Consider the following 16,914-nt stretch of genomic DNA (forward strand, 5'->3'; position numbering starts at 1 on the left):
ATTAAACAACCAAAAGCTAAAAGGCTTCTTTTATTCGGTCGTTTATATTAGTTATTGATATTTCATTTTTTTTTTTTTTGATTGTATGGTTTTTGTGTGCAGCAATTTGTACCTTTGGTTTAGGTAATCGCTGTAATCTTTTTTTTAAAGCAGGCTGATAGAAAAGTTTTGGTAATTTCATTGCACGTTTGTATTTGTATGTAGTATGGCCTTTTCTTTAATCACATTGTCTTGATGAGGGTGGTGCAGTACTTCTGCTCACATGTCTGTGAATAATACATGGAAAGTTTAACTTGTTTTATATTCATTTTAATACAGGATCTAATCAAGCTGGAGGAAGTGCTTGAAGTTGGAGCAAACACTCAGCGGCTCGTTGCATTTAAATACTCAAGCCCATGGTTGCTTCATATACGAGCGGCACCTTTGGCCTCTAAAAGAAGCAAAAACAGCAGAAACATTTCACGGTCAATTAAACGTAAACTGGAAGCGCCAGGTGAGGAAGATGGAGCCCCCAGCAATAAAAAGGCTCATGTGCCATTTAATAACCCCACCCCAGAAGAAACCAGCAGATCTCAAGAAGCATTGTCCGCACCCACGGAGGTCACCAATTCAGTGACGTCAATGGGTAGCAATTTGGTGCTGGAAAGCAGAGAGGAAAACCAAAGCACTTCAAGAACTTCTCCAGATGATGGCGTCCACATCAAAGACAGCGCTGTGCTGGCACAGGAAGGCAGAGACCCTGGGCAGGATCCGGAGTCTGGGACATGGGAAGACAATGCCGGGGATGGTCAGTAGGCATTTGTGTAGACGTGAATTTATCTGCTGTCCGTACAGACAAATGTTGTTATACTTTATGGCTTAATGAATATTTATTTAAATAATAGTCTTATCTGGATTTATATTCTTCTAGAAATTGATGACAAACTGGAAGAAAATGTGACTGATGAGGAGAAGGAGAGGTGAGTGCTGGTCTTTAAAAGGTAAGCTGTGTAGAAGCACAGAGATGGGATTTAATTTACATTTTGTTCCTGTCCCTCATTCAAAGTTGTGTTTGAAATTCAACACATCTTCATCTAATTCTTTAATACTTTCATTTGAAAAAATCTCTGCTTACGCAACTACTAATAAAGCACAGACAATAGAAAAAAAAAACAACTTTCAAAATGGCTTTTGTCAGGACCATTTTGTAGCCTTCCTTTTCATTTCATATTACAAGTAAACCATTTTCAGAGAGCAGCCTTGTCATCAGCGTCCAGACCAACATCAATGTCGCCCTTCAGCTTTGTGTGTCTCGTGTCTGAATTCCATTTCATGTTTGTGAAGCTCCTGCAGTCACACTTAGTCACACGAGTGTCCTTATCACCCCCTTAGTACAACATCTGCCACACAGTTTTTCAGCACTGTAACCGCCAGGACTACGCCAGATGGTGTCTCAATCCGTTTGTTCTCACGAATGGCCTGTCAGCTCAGCATCCTGACAAGTGCATCCCTAATGCCCTGCCGTCAAAAGCCGCACTTAGTCTAATATCGCTTGAGTGAACGGAAACTGAAATCATTTCTTTGCACACGGCTTATATTGTTTGCATATTTTTCACATTTGTCTTCAATTCCCCCACCAAAATTGCAGGATTGCACGGCTCTTCACTCATAGCTCGGGCGCGTTATTCTCTCCTTCACCACATAAGATTTAGGGTGAATGTGTACTTTGTAGTCCACGATGTGTGAAAAATATTACTACACTGTTTCAAGGGAGTTTATAGCCATCGTTTACTAAACTGTATGAGCACCAGTAGTTTGCAAATTTGTTTTTTGTGGTAGTGAAACAATGTCAATGATTGTCAGTGTGACATTTTTTCATTGATTATTTTACATTGTCTGCTGAAGTGAGAAACAATGTTTAGTAATGTTGATGACGGCATCATCAAGATTAGAAGGGTATGCAGATGTGCTCAAGTGCAAGCTGGGGGAGATCAGCAGCCATTTTCATAGTCGTTGCTTGTGGTGGTAATAGATGGCATGATATGCATGATACTGCTGGAGTAATTCAGCATTTAAAAACACAATGCCAGTTGGTATCAGTGGCAGAGAACAGCACTGACTCACATGTGACACTCTCTCTTCGTTTGCTATTAGTCATTCGAACTTCAAACTTTTATCTGCTTTCTCAACAGCAAATGTGAGGAAATCAGCTTCATCAGTCGTCCCTGGAGGATTGTCGACGGCAGTTTAAATAAGCCAGTGTGTAAGGGAATGCTGGAGGCCATGCTCTTCCACATCATGACAAAGCCTGGGATTCCTGATCAGACCTTAATACATCATTACAAGGGTGTCATTCAGCCTGTTGTTGTCCTGGAACTTTTACAGGTATGGTAGAATAAAGGACTGTAAGATTGTGAAAGACTAATATCTTGAGAATATTGAGTTCCCTGTTAGAGTAGTATTAATATTTATTATGATTAAAGAGAAACTGATGACCGTGGAGCAGCACAGATTCACTGTCGTGTGTTCAGATAATTTCTGATTCCTGGTTGACCCAGTGTCAGTGTGTGAGAGTCCTGCGATGGCCGTGTGTCTTGTCTAGAGCGGTGTACTGCCTTGTGCCCAGTGCTGGCTGCTCTTGTGAACCTGAATCGTCTTAAGTGGGTTTTGCAAAGATGCTTTTTTGGCATTGGGGTACAGCAGGCAATGTTGATGAAACAGAACAGTGACTGCATACCTGTGAGCCCGGCAACTGCTTTCACTATTTATATCAAAACCTGCTGGGCTGCATGTGTCAATCGTGAGACTGAAGAAAAATGATTGAATCATAGAGGCTTCTCCATCTCTGACGGTCAAGCAGTGTGAGAGCGGCCAGTGCTCTATGGTGATTATTTTTAATGGCGTGATAGACAAAGTAAGTGAACAGTGCAGATATCGAAGGTGTGACTGATAGACTCACTTAAGACACGCTTGACTGCTCCTGAGAGCAGACCATCGCTACACTCGCATTATAAACAGACTATAAACAGACTAAAATGGGCAAGTGAATTCTATACCACGAGACAGATATGAGCCATTGAGCTGAAAATGTTCTTGAGGACATCAGTGGTGATTAAAGAGGGCAGTGCATTTTAGACTGAAGCCAGCAAGAACTTCTTTATATAAGGAGTTGTGGGACTCTGGAACAAACTACCAAGACATGGAGTTGAAACAGAAGCCTTGAGATATAGATATAGATAGATATAAAATAGTGTGTGTGTGTTTACATGTATGTATGTGTATATTAAATGAATGATGTATGCCCATTAGCCACAATATTAAAACCACAGACAGGTGAAGTGAATAACTTCAAATATCTCATTACAGTGGCACCTGTCGAGGGGTGGGATGTATTAGGTAGCAAGTGAACAGTCAGTTCTTGAAGTTGATGTGTTGAAGGCAGGAAAGATAGACAAGCATAATGATCCAAGTGAATTTATCAAGGGCCAAATTATGAGGGCTAGACGACGGGTAGAGCATCAAAATGGCAGGTCTTATTAGATGTTCCTAATATAGAGTGGTTAGTATCTACCAAAGGTGGTCCAAGGAAGGACAACCGGTGACAAGGTCATGGGTGCCCAAGGTTCATTGATGCACATAGGAAGTGAAGGCTAATCCGTCTGATCCAATCCCAAAGAAGAGCTGATGCAGCAGAAATTGCTGAAAAATGTAATACTGGCCATGAGAGGACGAGGTCAGAACAAGCAGTACACCGTAGTTTGCTGTGTTTGGGGCTGCGTAGCCGCTGACCAGTCAGTGTGCCCATGCTGACCCTGTCCAATGATGAAAGCACCTACAATAGGCACGTGAGTATCAGAACTTGACTATGGAGCAGTTGAAGGTGGTGGTCTAGTCTAAATAATCACGTTTTCTTTTAGATCACATAGACAGCTGGGTGTGTTTACCTTCGGAGGAGATGATAGCAGATGTGATGCCCTGCTGACGGTTACACCCTGTAAATCCGCTGCCTCAAATGCTTTTTTGTTTTAACAGGCTCTTGAAACACTTGGTTGCATTCAGAAAAAACAAATAAAGAAGTCCAGAAAAGCTTCACTGTTTTCAAGACCTGAGATTCTGGAGGAGGAGGAAGAGGAGGAGGATGCAGTACAAACAAGTTCAGCCTCCACTGTGTTCTACGAGCCTGCAGTAGATTGCTGTTTAAAACTTGCAAAGCTCTTTCCACATGAACCCAACTGGAATAAATGGGTCCCCTTCATACATACGTGACGCAGGTCCAGCTGTTCACGAGAGTGGCACTTTGGAATGTAAATAACCCTGTTTGGTGTGTTTGTCCTCCGTTTAAAACTGAAGATGGGCTGCTTCCAGCAGCAAGCGTTGCAGGAGACTGTTGCAGATTGACCCTAAACAAAACGACCAAACTCCTCATTTTCCAAATTTCAGGTGGTCTGGAGCTGCTGATCAGGTTGGTGGTTCACATGGGCTGAGGTGCCAGCCCCACCCAGTTCAAGATGTGAGCATGTGTTTGGTTTATTTATTTATTTTTGTTCAGTTTAGGAGTCAACAAGCATCCACCGGTTAGATTTTCAAAGTTGACTTGTAAAATTTGTCTACTTTAAAACCAAATTATGTCAGTCAGATGTAACTGTCAGATACCATCTGATGATGTCATAACATTTTTGGGTATTGCTACAAAATCCTGGATAAAGTTTTTTAATCAAATATTATACTCCTTCCCCTGATTAATTCCATGTTTGTCTGTCATTTCTATTTCTTTTTGAGTAGAATGCGCCCAATCGTGTGAAGAGTCCACATGATTAGGGTGTCACGTGGGGCCCTGTCATCAAAAACAGCATGGTGGAGGAAGCGTCTGACAGCGTAGGGCCGTGTTCTACCAAGGCTCGAGCTGATGCCCATTTCAGAAGCAACACTGTTTATGAAAACCTGAAACAAATAAGGCAACATATCTCAACATGGGAGATGTGTACAGTGCATCCGGGAAGTATTCACAACGCATCACTTTTACCACATTTTGTTATGTTACAGCCTTATTCTAAAATGGATTAAATTCATTTTTTTCCCCTCAGAATTCTACACACAACACCCCATAATGACAACGTGAAAAAAGTTTACTCAAGGTTTTTGCAAATGTATTAAAAATAAAAAAGATGAGAAATCACATGTACATAAGTATTCACAGCCTTTGCTCAATACTTTGTCGATGCACCTTTTGGCAGCAATTACAGCCTCAAGTCTTTTTGAATATGATGCCACAAGCTTGGCACACCTATCCTTGGCCAGTTTCGCCCATTCCTCTTTGCAGCACCTCTCAAGCTCCATCAGGTTGGATGGGAAGCATCGGTGCACAGCCATTTTAAGATCTCTCCAGAGATGTTCAATCGGATTCAAGTCTGGGCTCTGGCTGGGCCACTCAAGGACATTCACAGAGTTGTCCTGAAGCCACTCCTTTGATATCTTGGCTTAGGGTCATTGTCCTGCTGAAAGATGAACCATCGCCCCAGTCTGAGGTCAAGAGCGCTCTGGAGCAGGTTTTCATCCAGGATGTCTCTGTACATTGCTGCAGTCATTTTTCCCTTTATCCTGACTAGTCTCCCTGTCCCGCCGCTGATAAACATCCCACAGCATGATGCTGCCACCACAATGCTTCACTGTAGGGATAGTATTGGCCTGGTGATGGCGGTGCCTGGTTTCCTCCAAACGTGACGCCTGGCATTCACACCAAAGAGTTCAATCTTTGTCTCATCAGACCAGAGAGTTTTGTTTTTCATGGTCTGAGAGTCCTTCAGGTGCCTTTTGGCAAACTCCAGGCGAGCTGCCATGTGCCTTTTACTAAGGAGTGGCTTCCGTCTGGCCACTCTACCAGCCTGATTGGTGGATTGCGGCAGAGATGGTTGTCCTTCTGGAAGGTTCTCCTCTCTCAACAGAGGACCTCTGGAGCTCTGACAGAGTGACCATCGGGTTCTTGGTCACCTCCCTGACTAAGGCCCTTCTCCCCTGATCGCTCAGTTTAGATGGCCAGCCAGCTCTAGGAAGAGTCCTGGTGGTTTCGAACTTCTTCCACTTACGGATGATGGAGACCACTGTGCTCATTGGGACCTTCAAAGCAGCAGAAATTTTTCTGTAACCTTCCCTAGTTTTGTGCCTCAAGACAATCCTGTCTCAGAGGTCTACAGACAATTCCTTTGCCTTCATGCTTGGTTTGTGCTCTGACATGAACTGTCAACTGTGGGACCTTATATAGACAGGTGTTTGCCTTTCCAAATCATGTCCAATCAACTGAATTTACGACAGGTGGACTCCAATGAAGCTGCAGAAACATCTCAAGGATGATCAGGGGAAACAGGATGCACCTGAGCTCAATTTTGAGCTTCATGGCAAAGGCTGTGAATACTTATGTACAGTACATGTGCTTTCTCAATTTTTTATTTTTAATACATTTGCAAAAACCTCAAGTAAACTTTTTTCACATTGTCATTATGGGGTGTAGTGTGTAGAATTCTGAGGAAAAAAATGAATTCAATCCATTTTGGAAAAAGGCTGTGAGATAACAAAATGTGGAAAAAGTGATGCGCTGTGAATACTTTCCGGATGCACTTTGTGTGTGTAAATGGCGCTTTAAAGTAGCTTGTGTGTCTATACATTACACTGATTTGATGGCAACATGAAGTTTATGGCCGTGGTTGGCACCAGTCATTTGGATTTATTGGGTAAATCCCAGTCTGGGTGATCTCGAGTGCTGTATGTGCTTTTGTGTCATAAAAAAGAAAGTGCAAACCCAGGATCTCAGTCTAATGGACTCTTGTAACAATGCCTCCAAAAACAAACAGCAGGGTAATCCTCGCCTCCCATTGGTCTTCTCACACTTGTGACCACCTACACAGTGACCCACAAGGTTACTCAGATAATGTAATGAGTTGATTGTTACCCAGAGGTCACTTGTCTCTTTAATGTGTCTACTCACGGGGTTTTTTGACACGCTGATATTGTAAAATAGTGCAGCACTTGCCCATGCTGGTGTGGTGGCATTCTAAATGGCAGTGGGACATTTGTGTTGATGTCTCGCATTTACAGGGAGGAATTTCAGGGCCAGTTACAGTAGTTTTAAGCTCATTTTGATCCCCATCTTGAGCAGCCATTAGCATTTGAATGTTTAAGCCAGTAACACAAACATGTCAACGCATTGTTTGCAGGTTCAGATATGAAGGACAAGTGAGCCACCCTTTTGCTTGCAATCACAGTTTATTTCAGTAGCAAACTTTGAATAAATGGCTTACATTTAAATGCATCAAAGCATTCCAAATAATGTACAGATCAGAGACAAAAATAAAAAAACATCTGCTGAATTTCTCGTTTCCCTTCCAACAACTGGTAGGACTTGATGCGTTTGAGCTTTATACAAAGTGGGTGACAGATGAGGTTCAAGGCTGCTCTGAAGTCCATTTCTCCTAAGACCTTCAGGTTGTGCTCCACCAGATGAGACCACAAGTCCATCGTGGTACAACTTTAAGCCCTTAAGCCATCTCGGCTTTCCATAATACTTTGGTGTGTGCTGAGGAGCATGATGTGAGGGTCCACGTGAGCTGACGTAAAGTACAGAGACCTCTTTAAAGGCTCGTCTGCGCTCCTAAGCTGTGCCAGTGTACTCTGTAGCTAGAGACGTCTGGGGTGCTTTTTGAAAGCTTGCTATGCCGGATTGTTTAATCTGACCTAACAGTTGTAGATTTGACATTTGATTCACATTGATACTATATGTGCCATCATTTTACAGATTTAGTTACTATATATCAGGGGCCCGAGCTGTGGTCCTGGTGGGCCCCAGTGGCTGCAGGTTTTCATTTTAACCCTTAATTAGTGACCCGTTTTTGCTGCTAATTAACTTCTTTTGAATTTAATTTTAAGTGACTTGTGTTTTTAGGATTTGTTCCTCTGATTGATTGGCTTCATTTCTATCCTTAAACAAAAATTAAACATGAAGTGAGTGAGCCAGCAGAAGGCCAACTAAGTCAGGGCCTCAAACTCCAACCAGTTTCACTCCAATCAGTTGCTTAATCAGGAGCCGAGTGTTGTTAATTAAACCCGTTCTTTAATTCTCATTGTGCAATAGCAGACATTTCTGAAATTATTCATTTTCTCATTTCTAAGAGCACTGTCAAAATATTTTGGGGACCTGAGCAGATCAACAACCCAGAGAACTTCACCTTTCTTTATTTTCAGATATTGTATGATTGACATAGTTTGCTGGTTATGCTTTGTATCTTATTATTGTTAATTAATGAAAAAGAAACAATTAAGGGGGCTCAGTGTTGATAAAATTAATTCAAAGAAGTTCATTAGGAATAAAAACAGGTCACTAATTCAGAAAAGGGTTAGAATGAAAACCTGCAGCCATTGCGCCCTTCCAGGACTGGAATTGGGGACCCCTGCTGTATGTGATAAAGTAGTATCAATGGTTTAATATCCCATTCTTAAAATCTCACAGTGTTGAGATAATCAGATTAAAATGATATGTAATTAGCAGTACCCCCACCCAAACTAGCGCAGATGTCCACTCTTTCTGTTTGACACGTCAGCCACGTCTAACCAGCTGAAAAGGGCCCCCCTTAGAGAAGATGGGGGTGTCTCGCGCTGAGGAGACCCTCACATCTTGCCTTTCTGCATCCACCTGTGGTAGCAGCGAATCTGGAGAGGCACCCGGCCCAAGGCAGAGTGGGAGGACATGGACTTGTGGTCTTTTTGGTGCCGGAATACATCCCAGGAGGTCAGTAAGCAGCCTTTTCGGAAATTTTACCTACAACAATAGCATGAATGTTAGATGAAGTCATTTTGAAATAATTCTCCTAAAGAAAGCCCTGATCATGGGAAAATTCAGATTATTAGCACAAGAAAACTGTGCTTTTACCATGTGAAGACACGTTTTTCTGCTGTATGTTTCTACCTGTATATTTTTTGGTAAGCAGTTCGTAAGGACAGCAAGTCGCTCTTTTGTGATGCCTACTGATCACTAATTTTAAGTCGCACTGAAAAGATTTAAGGCAGTAAATCACAGATAACTTGCCTTCTGAGTCGAAACATAGCACTCTGTTGTTGTGCTCATTCATATAAATATTTTATTGCTAAGTTCATACAAAAAGCCCTTTTTTTTTTTAAACTACAAAATGTTCACAATTTAAAATATTTCTGTTAAGTACATTCTGCCGATCTACAAAGCACAATGCTATTATGGCTTTAAGTTACACACAACAAGAAGACTTCTAGTAGAAGCAGCTGCAGTCCGACAGCGCAGAGTGTGGCCCTTTAAAGATGCGCTTGAAGAGAGCTGTGCTTTAATATCACCCTGGAATCAAGACCACCCGCCATCCTTGTGTGCGCTCGTCAGAAAACATAAGCCATGCAGACTCTGCATCAGCTCTCCTCAACTACGAACCGCTTCATGTTTGGTCCAACGCGACTCAGTAGCTTTCATGTGCACAAATCAACCCTGTGTTTAAATTACAGTATTTACACAATAAATAAATAAAGATATTTCATTTCACTAACAAGCACCAAAGTGGTTTCACAGATAAAGCGAATGGTCGGCGTTTTCCTTTGGCAGATTCCCACTGCCTGTGATTAACCACATTGTGTGGGCTGTAAAGGAAGTCCACAATTTCTGTTTCGTTCTAAAACAAATGAAACCTGCACTTGCTAACAAGCATTCTACTCTTAAGGGGGAAAATGCAGTAGTTCTTTGAATTCATTACTTTAAAAGTCTGAAGGAAACAGTAATTGATAGAAGCCTCACTAAACTGAACATTGCATATTAACAGCCTAGAACAGCTATTTGTTTCAGATCTTTAAAGTTTGTGATATAAATATTGGTAAGATGAATCCCTCGGTCAGTATCACTATTGTTTAGGTACAACACAACATAAAATCAAAAGTGCAAGTAGTAGGCCCAGACCCCCAAGAATGGTTACATGCCTTCTCTCTCTCCACACTATCAGTGCACCAAATGCAGAGAAGGGCCCTCAGTCCAAGAAAATCAGTCTGCACAGTAATGTATGACCAATAAAATCAAATACAGGAGCTACATTAGCAGGAAGTCCACAGGAAAATGACCAACAGCTTTTACACGTGTGCAGTTCTCATCTTGCACATTTCAGTAGTACCAGTGTGTTTATGGGTCGTGAAGCAGCTCCCCCCATTAGGTGTGTGTCCATAAGAGAAGAAATGAGCACACTGAACCTACCAAGAACTCCCGATATCACATGAAGTTCAACCACCACCCGTTGTTGAAGTGACACGTCTCGTTGGCCTTTGTTTCAAGAGAAGAAGTGTGAGACAGCAACTGGAACTACAACCTCCTGTGCTGTGCGGCCCAACAGGATCACGTATGTTCAGTATTTTTTGTTACAACCACCATGTGTGTGAGTGTATTTATATGCCTGTTTTGGGAGAAGGAACAGATTTTATAGCTATCTAGAAATCAGTGAGCTGCTCTGTGACTGGCTGGATGATGTTGTTCCAGCACTTAACTGAGAAAATCCACTGTGACAGGATTCAAGGCTTGTCATTGACCCCCTAGAAAGAAATAAAAAAAAAAAAAACAAGGCAGTGATTAGGGGTGAAAGAAACGTCAAGAATTGTATATTTCAATAGGAAACACTTGACACCTGCAAAAAAAATCCTTGCCAACATTTTTAGGCCATTGAATGTAACCTTTGGCACACTGGCATTGTGGTGATCTGGTAAACCGAGGTAAGGCCTTGTGTAGCTACAGCTGAGCGTGCATTTGCTCTCTTTTATTCAGTCTTACATAATACTTGCACAGATCAATGGTTCTCAAGTTCAGTCTCGTTTTTGTTTGAGTCAGTTCTGTCTTAATTAAGCAAACTGTTTCCCAATTTCTGTGTTTTAGTGTAGTTGGCAATTACTGGCAAGCATGAATATGTTACGTTGAGATACAGTAGCTAAATGATTTTCATTTTCATCATCTTTTAATTTCCAGGTATTATTTGCGCCGTTATTTACTAACACCCTCACTGGTGGGTTTAAAACGGAAGTCTTTTAGCATTCATTGATGTTTGCCCCTGTGCCTGCTAAGGGTCATTACATTAAGACACCCATCCATGATCCAACCCGCTATATCCTAATTACAGTGTCACGGGGGGTGGGGGATTGGGTCTGCTGGACCCAATCCCAGCCAACACAGGGCGCAAGGCAGGAAACAAACCCCAGGCAGGGTGCCAGCCCACCACAGCACACACACACACACCCACCAGGGGAAGTAGCTTTGATTATGAAGTTTATTCTGTCAATGTTGGGGTTCAAAAGACAACCTGCAGAAGTCTCAGAAAAACGTATTTTATATACTTCAACTATTTTTAAAAAACATTTTCTTTTAAAAGAAAAGGCATTTTACCATTAAGAAAATACTATTTTCTTAATCCACTATGTGTCAACCTTTCACTCAGTATTGAAGAATATATTTAATAAAAACCATTCACAGCTTTAAACATTGTGTATTTCCTTTTATACAATAACATTTTCTTCTTTCAGTTAAACAATGATTAAGTTCAGTAGGTGGCACTCTACCTTGTACAGTCTCGTATTGCAATGCCTCACCCGTGAATCCCACATCTTTTGTGTATTGTACAAATCCCACCCCGCCATCCATCAGTCTTGTTTGAAAGGCTCTTCTGGCACTATGTGCGTACTTAATGACTGGCAGCTTTACTTGTGTATGGTCATGTGTAATCTGGACTGCCACTGTATCATCTTTGATAGCTAATTGTTTGCATCATAAACTACATTGTGCTTAGCATTAATTAGCACATTCTACAAATCCTGAAAGACATCATGTTATTTGTCTGCTTTTTGTTGTGCTGCTAAATTTTCAGGTAAAGAAGATAGACGTTTTTAAGGTAAGATGCACATACTCACTCCTCATGGCACTGCAGTGTGGCAAAGTGTTGCACGTTGATTGACATTTGTAAGAATTTCACAGGACTTGATACATGAGGCAGCAATAGGCCTATAAGCCTAGACTGAAAATTATACCCACTAGTCAACTGTCCTTTTATTCAACTATCAAAAAGTATCTCTATCAAATGTCAGTGTAAATACTGAAAATGTTTCCTCATGCACTCTGCATATTTAAAAAAACAAAAACTTATTTTAGCAAATATGATGGCACAAATTAAAGAAAGCACTGGTCTCCACAAATTGTGACTCTTACGGCTGTTTGGTCAAACTGCAAACCATTATTTCTTTAGAAGCAAAGTCTTTCTAAAAATTCAGTACCTGAAGTCTTCAGACGCCAACACTTCAGTGTAGTACATCACTTTGCACTTGTGCGAGGACACCTGCAGCGTGGCTAGCACATCATCCACCCTGGGTAGGGTCGTAGCAGAACAGGATGGAGGGGAGTTCATTTTCCACTGGAGAATGTAGAACCCTGGCCAGCGAGTTATATGTGAGCCCTGAAAAAAGTAGAAGAGCTATCAGCTACTGCTGCGTGATGTTATTCTAAAGCAGGACATGCATTCAATCTAATGGGCATTGAATGAGATCATCTAGAATTCTACAAAACCTTATACTAGATACAGTCGCTCTTTGTATGCTGCAGATTTCTTAATAAATATACATCTTTGGTGAAGGTGCACTTAAAACAGTTAATGGACATATACAGTGGGATGCAAAAGTTTGGGCAACCTTGTGAAATTACAGCCTCTAAACGCTTCCTGTAGGTTCCAATGAGAGTTTGGATTGTGGTTGAAGGTATTTTGGACCATTCCTCTTTACAAAACATCTCTAGTTCATTCAGGTTTGATGGCTTCCGAGCATGGACAGCTCTCTTTAACTCACACCACAGATTTTCAATTATATTCAGGTCTGGGGACTGAGATGGCCATTCCAGAACGTTGTACTTGTTCCTCTACATGAATGCCTTAGTGGATTTTGAGCAGTGTTTTGGGTCGTTGTCTTGTTGAAAGATCCAGCCCCGGCACAGCTTCAGCTTTGTCACTGATTCCTGGACATTGGTCTCCAGAACCTGCTGATACTGAGTGGAATCCATGCGTCCCTCAACTTTGACAAGATTCCCAGTCCCTGCACTGGCCACACAGCCCCACTGCATGATGGAACCACCACCATATTTTACTGTAGGTAGCAGGTGTTTTTCTTGGAATGCTGTGTTCTTTTTCCTCCATGCATAACACCCCTTGTTATGCCCAAATAACTCAATTTTAGTTTCATCAGTCCACAGCACCTTATTCCAAAATGAAGCTGGCTTGTCCAAATGTGCTTGAGCATACCTCAAGCGGCTCTGTTTGTGCTGTGGGCGGAGAAAAGGCTTCCTCTGCATCACTCTTGCATACAGCATCTCCTTGTGTAAAGTGCGCCGAATGGTTGAACGATGCACAGTGACTCCATCTGCTGCAAGATGATGTTGTAAGTCTTTGGTGCTGGTCTGTGGGTTGACTCTGACTGTTGTCACCATTTGTCGCTTCTGTCTATCCAAAATCTTTCTTGGTCTGCCACTTCGAGCCTTAACTTGAACTGAGCCTGTGCTCTTCCATTTCCTCAATATGTTCCTAACTGTGGAAACAGACAGCTTAAATCTCTGGGACAGCTTTCTGTATCCTTCCCCTAAACCATGATGGTGAACAATCTTTTGTCTTCAGGTCATTTGAGAGTTGTTTTGTGACCCCCATGTTGCTGCTCTTCAGAGAAAATTAAAGGAGGAGGGAAACTTACAACTGACCCCCTTAAGTACTCTTTCTCATTATAGGATTCACCTGTGTATGTAGGTCAGGGGTCACTGAGCTTACCAAGCCAATTTGAGTTCCAATAATTAGTTCTAAAAGTTTTGGAATCAATAAAATGACAACGGTGCCCAAATTTATGTACCTGCCTGATTTTGTTTGAACAATTATTGCACACTTTCTGTAAATCCAATAAACTTCATTTCACTTCTCAAATATCACTGTGTGTGTCTCCTATATGATATATTTAACTGACATTTTTTATGGTAACAACCAACGATTTATACAGGAAAATAATGACTATTAACAAAGTTGCCCAAACTTTTGCATCCCACTGTATACGCATAAAATGGTAATACAAGTGCAAAGCCTAATGTAATAGTTATACACTCAAATACATATTTATTTAAACATACAGTCAAGAGGAAAACAAAATTCCTGTAAATGATGCAGAATACGGATAATTGAAGAGAACTCAAGACAGCTACACACATGCCGGTTAGCGCTTGAAAAGAAGAAACAAAAATTTAGGTTTAAAACATTACTGGAGAAAGTGAAATAACTTGGAGACAAGTCTGAATAATTAAAAGCATGTCAAAGACTAGCAGATGTAGCCCAGCCATCCTCTCCTGGACATTATGCTTTATGGAACATCACTTTGTTTTACCGTTCTCATCCACAGTCTTACCTGAATGCTCTCTCCTTCACGACAAGTTAATGGAGACTCCACCATGCTATAGTCAACTCCCAGTACCCAACTCCTTTCTATCAGCTGTACGTTATTTCCACCCACCAAGGGTGCTGAGGGTTCCTTTCTTGCTGCCTGAGGAGATCTCTTTGAGTGGAATATATTGAACACGACGTCTCCCTTGAGAATGTCAAAGTCCCAGGTGATCACAGAGGAGCCCTCCAGTATTTCGATAACAATCTGAAATGAATATTTTCAAATTGTATTTAATAATTCAGTTTTCTTTAGGTCTGCTGTATGTGAACAGGAAACTAACACTGAATGATTTGCAACGAAGTAGAAATCTAATATCAATGGCTAGCAAAATACCCGCGCTTCGCAGCGGAGAAGTAGTGTGTTAAAGAAGTAATGAAAAAGAAAAGGAAACATTTTAAAAATAACGTAACATGATTGTCAATGTAATTGTTTTGTCACTGTTATGAATGTTGTTGTCATCAAGGATTTGATTATCATTATTTCTTTCAATCAGGTTCGTATTTGGAGGATGTGTTGTATTGAAGTTACATTCAGTGTTTGTCAACCATTGTAAAGATAACAAGTTTCATTCATTGAAGTGTTCACTACCCAAATCGGTACTCGTCAATCTAAGATCTTTAACAGGCATTCCCGGTATTAAGTTGTGGATTTGCCTGCGAATATTTAGCGGCAGTGTGTCTATGAACGTAATTTAAACTTAAGCTTTACACCTTGCTTTCCTATTGATATGTGTACAAAGGTTTGTTCAGCATCAGCGGGTTGTTCTTTTCCTACTGCATCAATAAGCAGCTCGTCTTCCTTTTATCTGAGACATCACACACTGTATGCATGGGTTTACCTTTCCCAGTCCTGCAAAGTCAGTTCATGTGAGCTGCTCGGAGTACATGCATCGAAGGTTCTCAGCTGTGCTTGTGCTATGTCGTGCAAGCTTGTGATGTCCATGGCTTTATTTAATGTTAGCTCAGACTCCGGCACATAAAAGTTTCTCTCGCACTTTCGCGGAGTTTGTGCCAAACACTATTCTATCCCTGACCATCTCATCTTCGTTTGCATAAGCACAGTCCTTCCCCAGCAATTTTAACTCTGTTACAAAGTGATCAAAAGTCTCGTTTATACCTTGCGTTTTCTCACTAAACTTGTATCTCGCGAAAATCGTATTCGTCTTAGGCATGACAAACGCCTCGTAGCGGCAGCATGTCTATTGGATTGCTGCTGACGGATGGCCTTATATGGGCAGGCACTCAATTACGTGGGAGGCGTGGGTATGGGGGACGCAACTCCGCCTCACACGGCAACCGAGCTGCAGGCTATGGCCGTATATATGTACGTAAGTAAGATTCAGTTATGACCGTTATGTGTAGAATTTTGAAATGAAACCTGCTTAACTTTTGTAAGTAAGCTGTAAGGAATGAGCCTGCTAAATTTCAGCCTTCTACCTACACGGGAAGTTGGAGAATTAGTGGTGAGTCGATCAGTCAGTCAGTCAGTGAGGGCTTTGCCTTTTATTAGTATAGATTATAAAATTCTACACACATTTCTATATTCATTCTAAGTAAAATCAGAAAACAGCCGATTACCTAATTATTCATCCTTTTTCTTCCTAGAAAACTGGCATTGGTTAAAGATAGTGACACTCTGATCGATCACTCAATGATCTAAACGGCCACTTTTCATTCCAAATGACATGCTCAGTGATCGGTAAGCCGGCCGATCTCAAAAGCCAATTCTTACAGAACCTGCTTGTCTAAGCTTTATAGTAATTTAGTGGTAGGGCTGCTTTATGCTCTGTGTTATACTGTAGTACAAGAAGAAAGGGCGTAGGTTGCTGCTGGGACTTCCTGTGAACAATGAGTGGTAAGGCAGACCAGAGGAGAGAGGAAAGACCAGAACTTCTGTCTCTACATTAAAGAAAGTTGGAATAATAAACAGTCATGTGCATGGAAAGGAATGGCAGATTTATATGTCGTTTGGCTGAATTTGGAGGGGGGATGAAAGAGTGCTGTGTCTTTGGCAGACATTAAAATAATTTTGTGATTTTAAAAAATGGACCCTCTTTATCTGAATGTGGATGGTGAATGAGCTTATGTTTAGTATGGGAAGCGAACCCGGGTCTCCTTACTGCGAGGCAGCAGCGCTACCACTACGCCACCATGCCACTCTCAGTAGCTCAGTAACTTTCAATCAAATTTTGTGGCTTTCTGTTTTTAAACTGGGGTGAGGGGCTTTGGTGGGTGATCCCTAAATACTGATATACTGAAATGCCCTTTCTTAGCAGATGCCTACTGCCCTAGATGAGCAATCGTGCCAAATTTCAACTTTTTAACTAAGCAGAAAGTAGTGTCTCTGATGAGTGAATGAATGAGTCATCAGTCAAGTTGGCATTATACTTGTGGTAACACCTTTAGTGTAGGTACTGCAAAAATTCATTTATTATTCATTTACTCTTAG

General features: G+C 41.4%; 2 protein-coding genes across 4 annotated transcripts in view; one reads left to right on the plus strand and one right to left on the minus strand.

Moving 5' to 3' along the window:
• LOC120542102 (general transcription factor 3C polypeptide 1-like) overlaps positions 1 to 4,698 on the plus strand; it is a 76,917-nt gene extending 72,219 nt beyond the window's left edge. Inside the window, exons 34-37 of the mRNA XM_039774262.1 lie at positions 319 to 787; positions 911 to 959; positions 2,172 to 2,364; positions 4,012 to 4,698. Of these exons, the coding sequence (XP_039630196.1) occupies positions 319 to 787; positions 911 to 959; positions 2,172 to 2,364; positions 4,012 to 4,245 (945 nt within the window). The 3' untranslated portion in view covers positions 4,246 to 4,698. The remainder of the gene's footprint in view (positions 1 to 318; positions 788 to 910; positions 960 to 2,171; positions 2,365 to 4,011) is intronic.
• A 4,254-nt stretch (positions 4,699 to 8,952) lies between these two features.
• The window catches only part of LOC120542016 (SEC14-like protein 5), a 101,823-nt gene continuing 93,861 nt past the window's right edge, over positions 8,953 to 16,914 (minus strand). For all 3 annotated transcript variants that reach the window (XM_039774093.1, XM_039774092.1, XM_039774094.1), the window contains 3 exons: positions 14,431 to 14,670; positions 12,280 to 12,458; positions 8,953 to 10,557 (listed from right to left, as the gene is read on the minus strand). In XM_039774093.1, the coding sequence (XP_039630027.1) occupies positions 10,452 to 10,557; positions 12,280 to 12,458; positions 14,431 to 14,670 (525 nt within the window). In that variant the 3' untranslated portion in view covers positions 8,953 to 10,451. The remainder of the gene's footprint in view (positions 10,558 to 12,279; positions 12,459 to 14,430; positions 14,671 to 16,914) is intronic.

Source organism: Polypterus senegalus, chromosome 13, assembly GCF_016835505.1.
Source record: "Polypterus senegalus isolate Bchr_013 chromosome 13, ASM1683550v1, whole genome shotgun sequence".
Lineage (NCBI taxonomy): Eukaryota > Metazoa > Chordata > Cladistia > Polypteriformes > Polypteridae > Polypterus > Polypterus senegalus.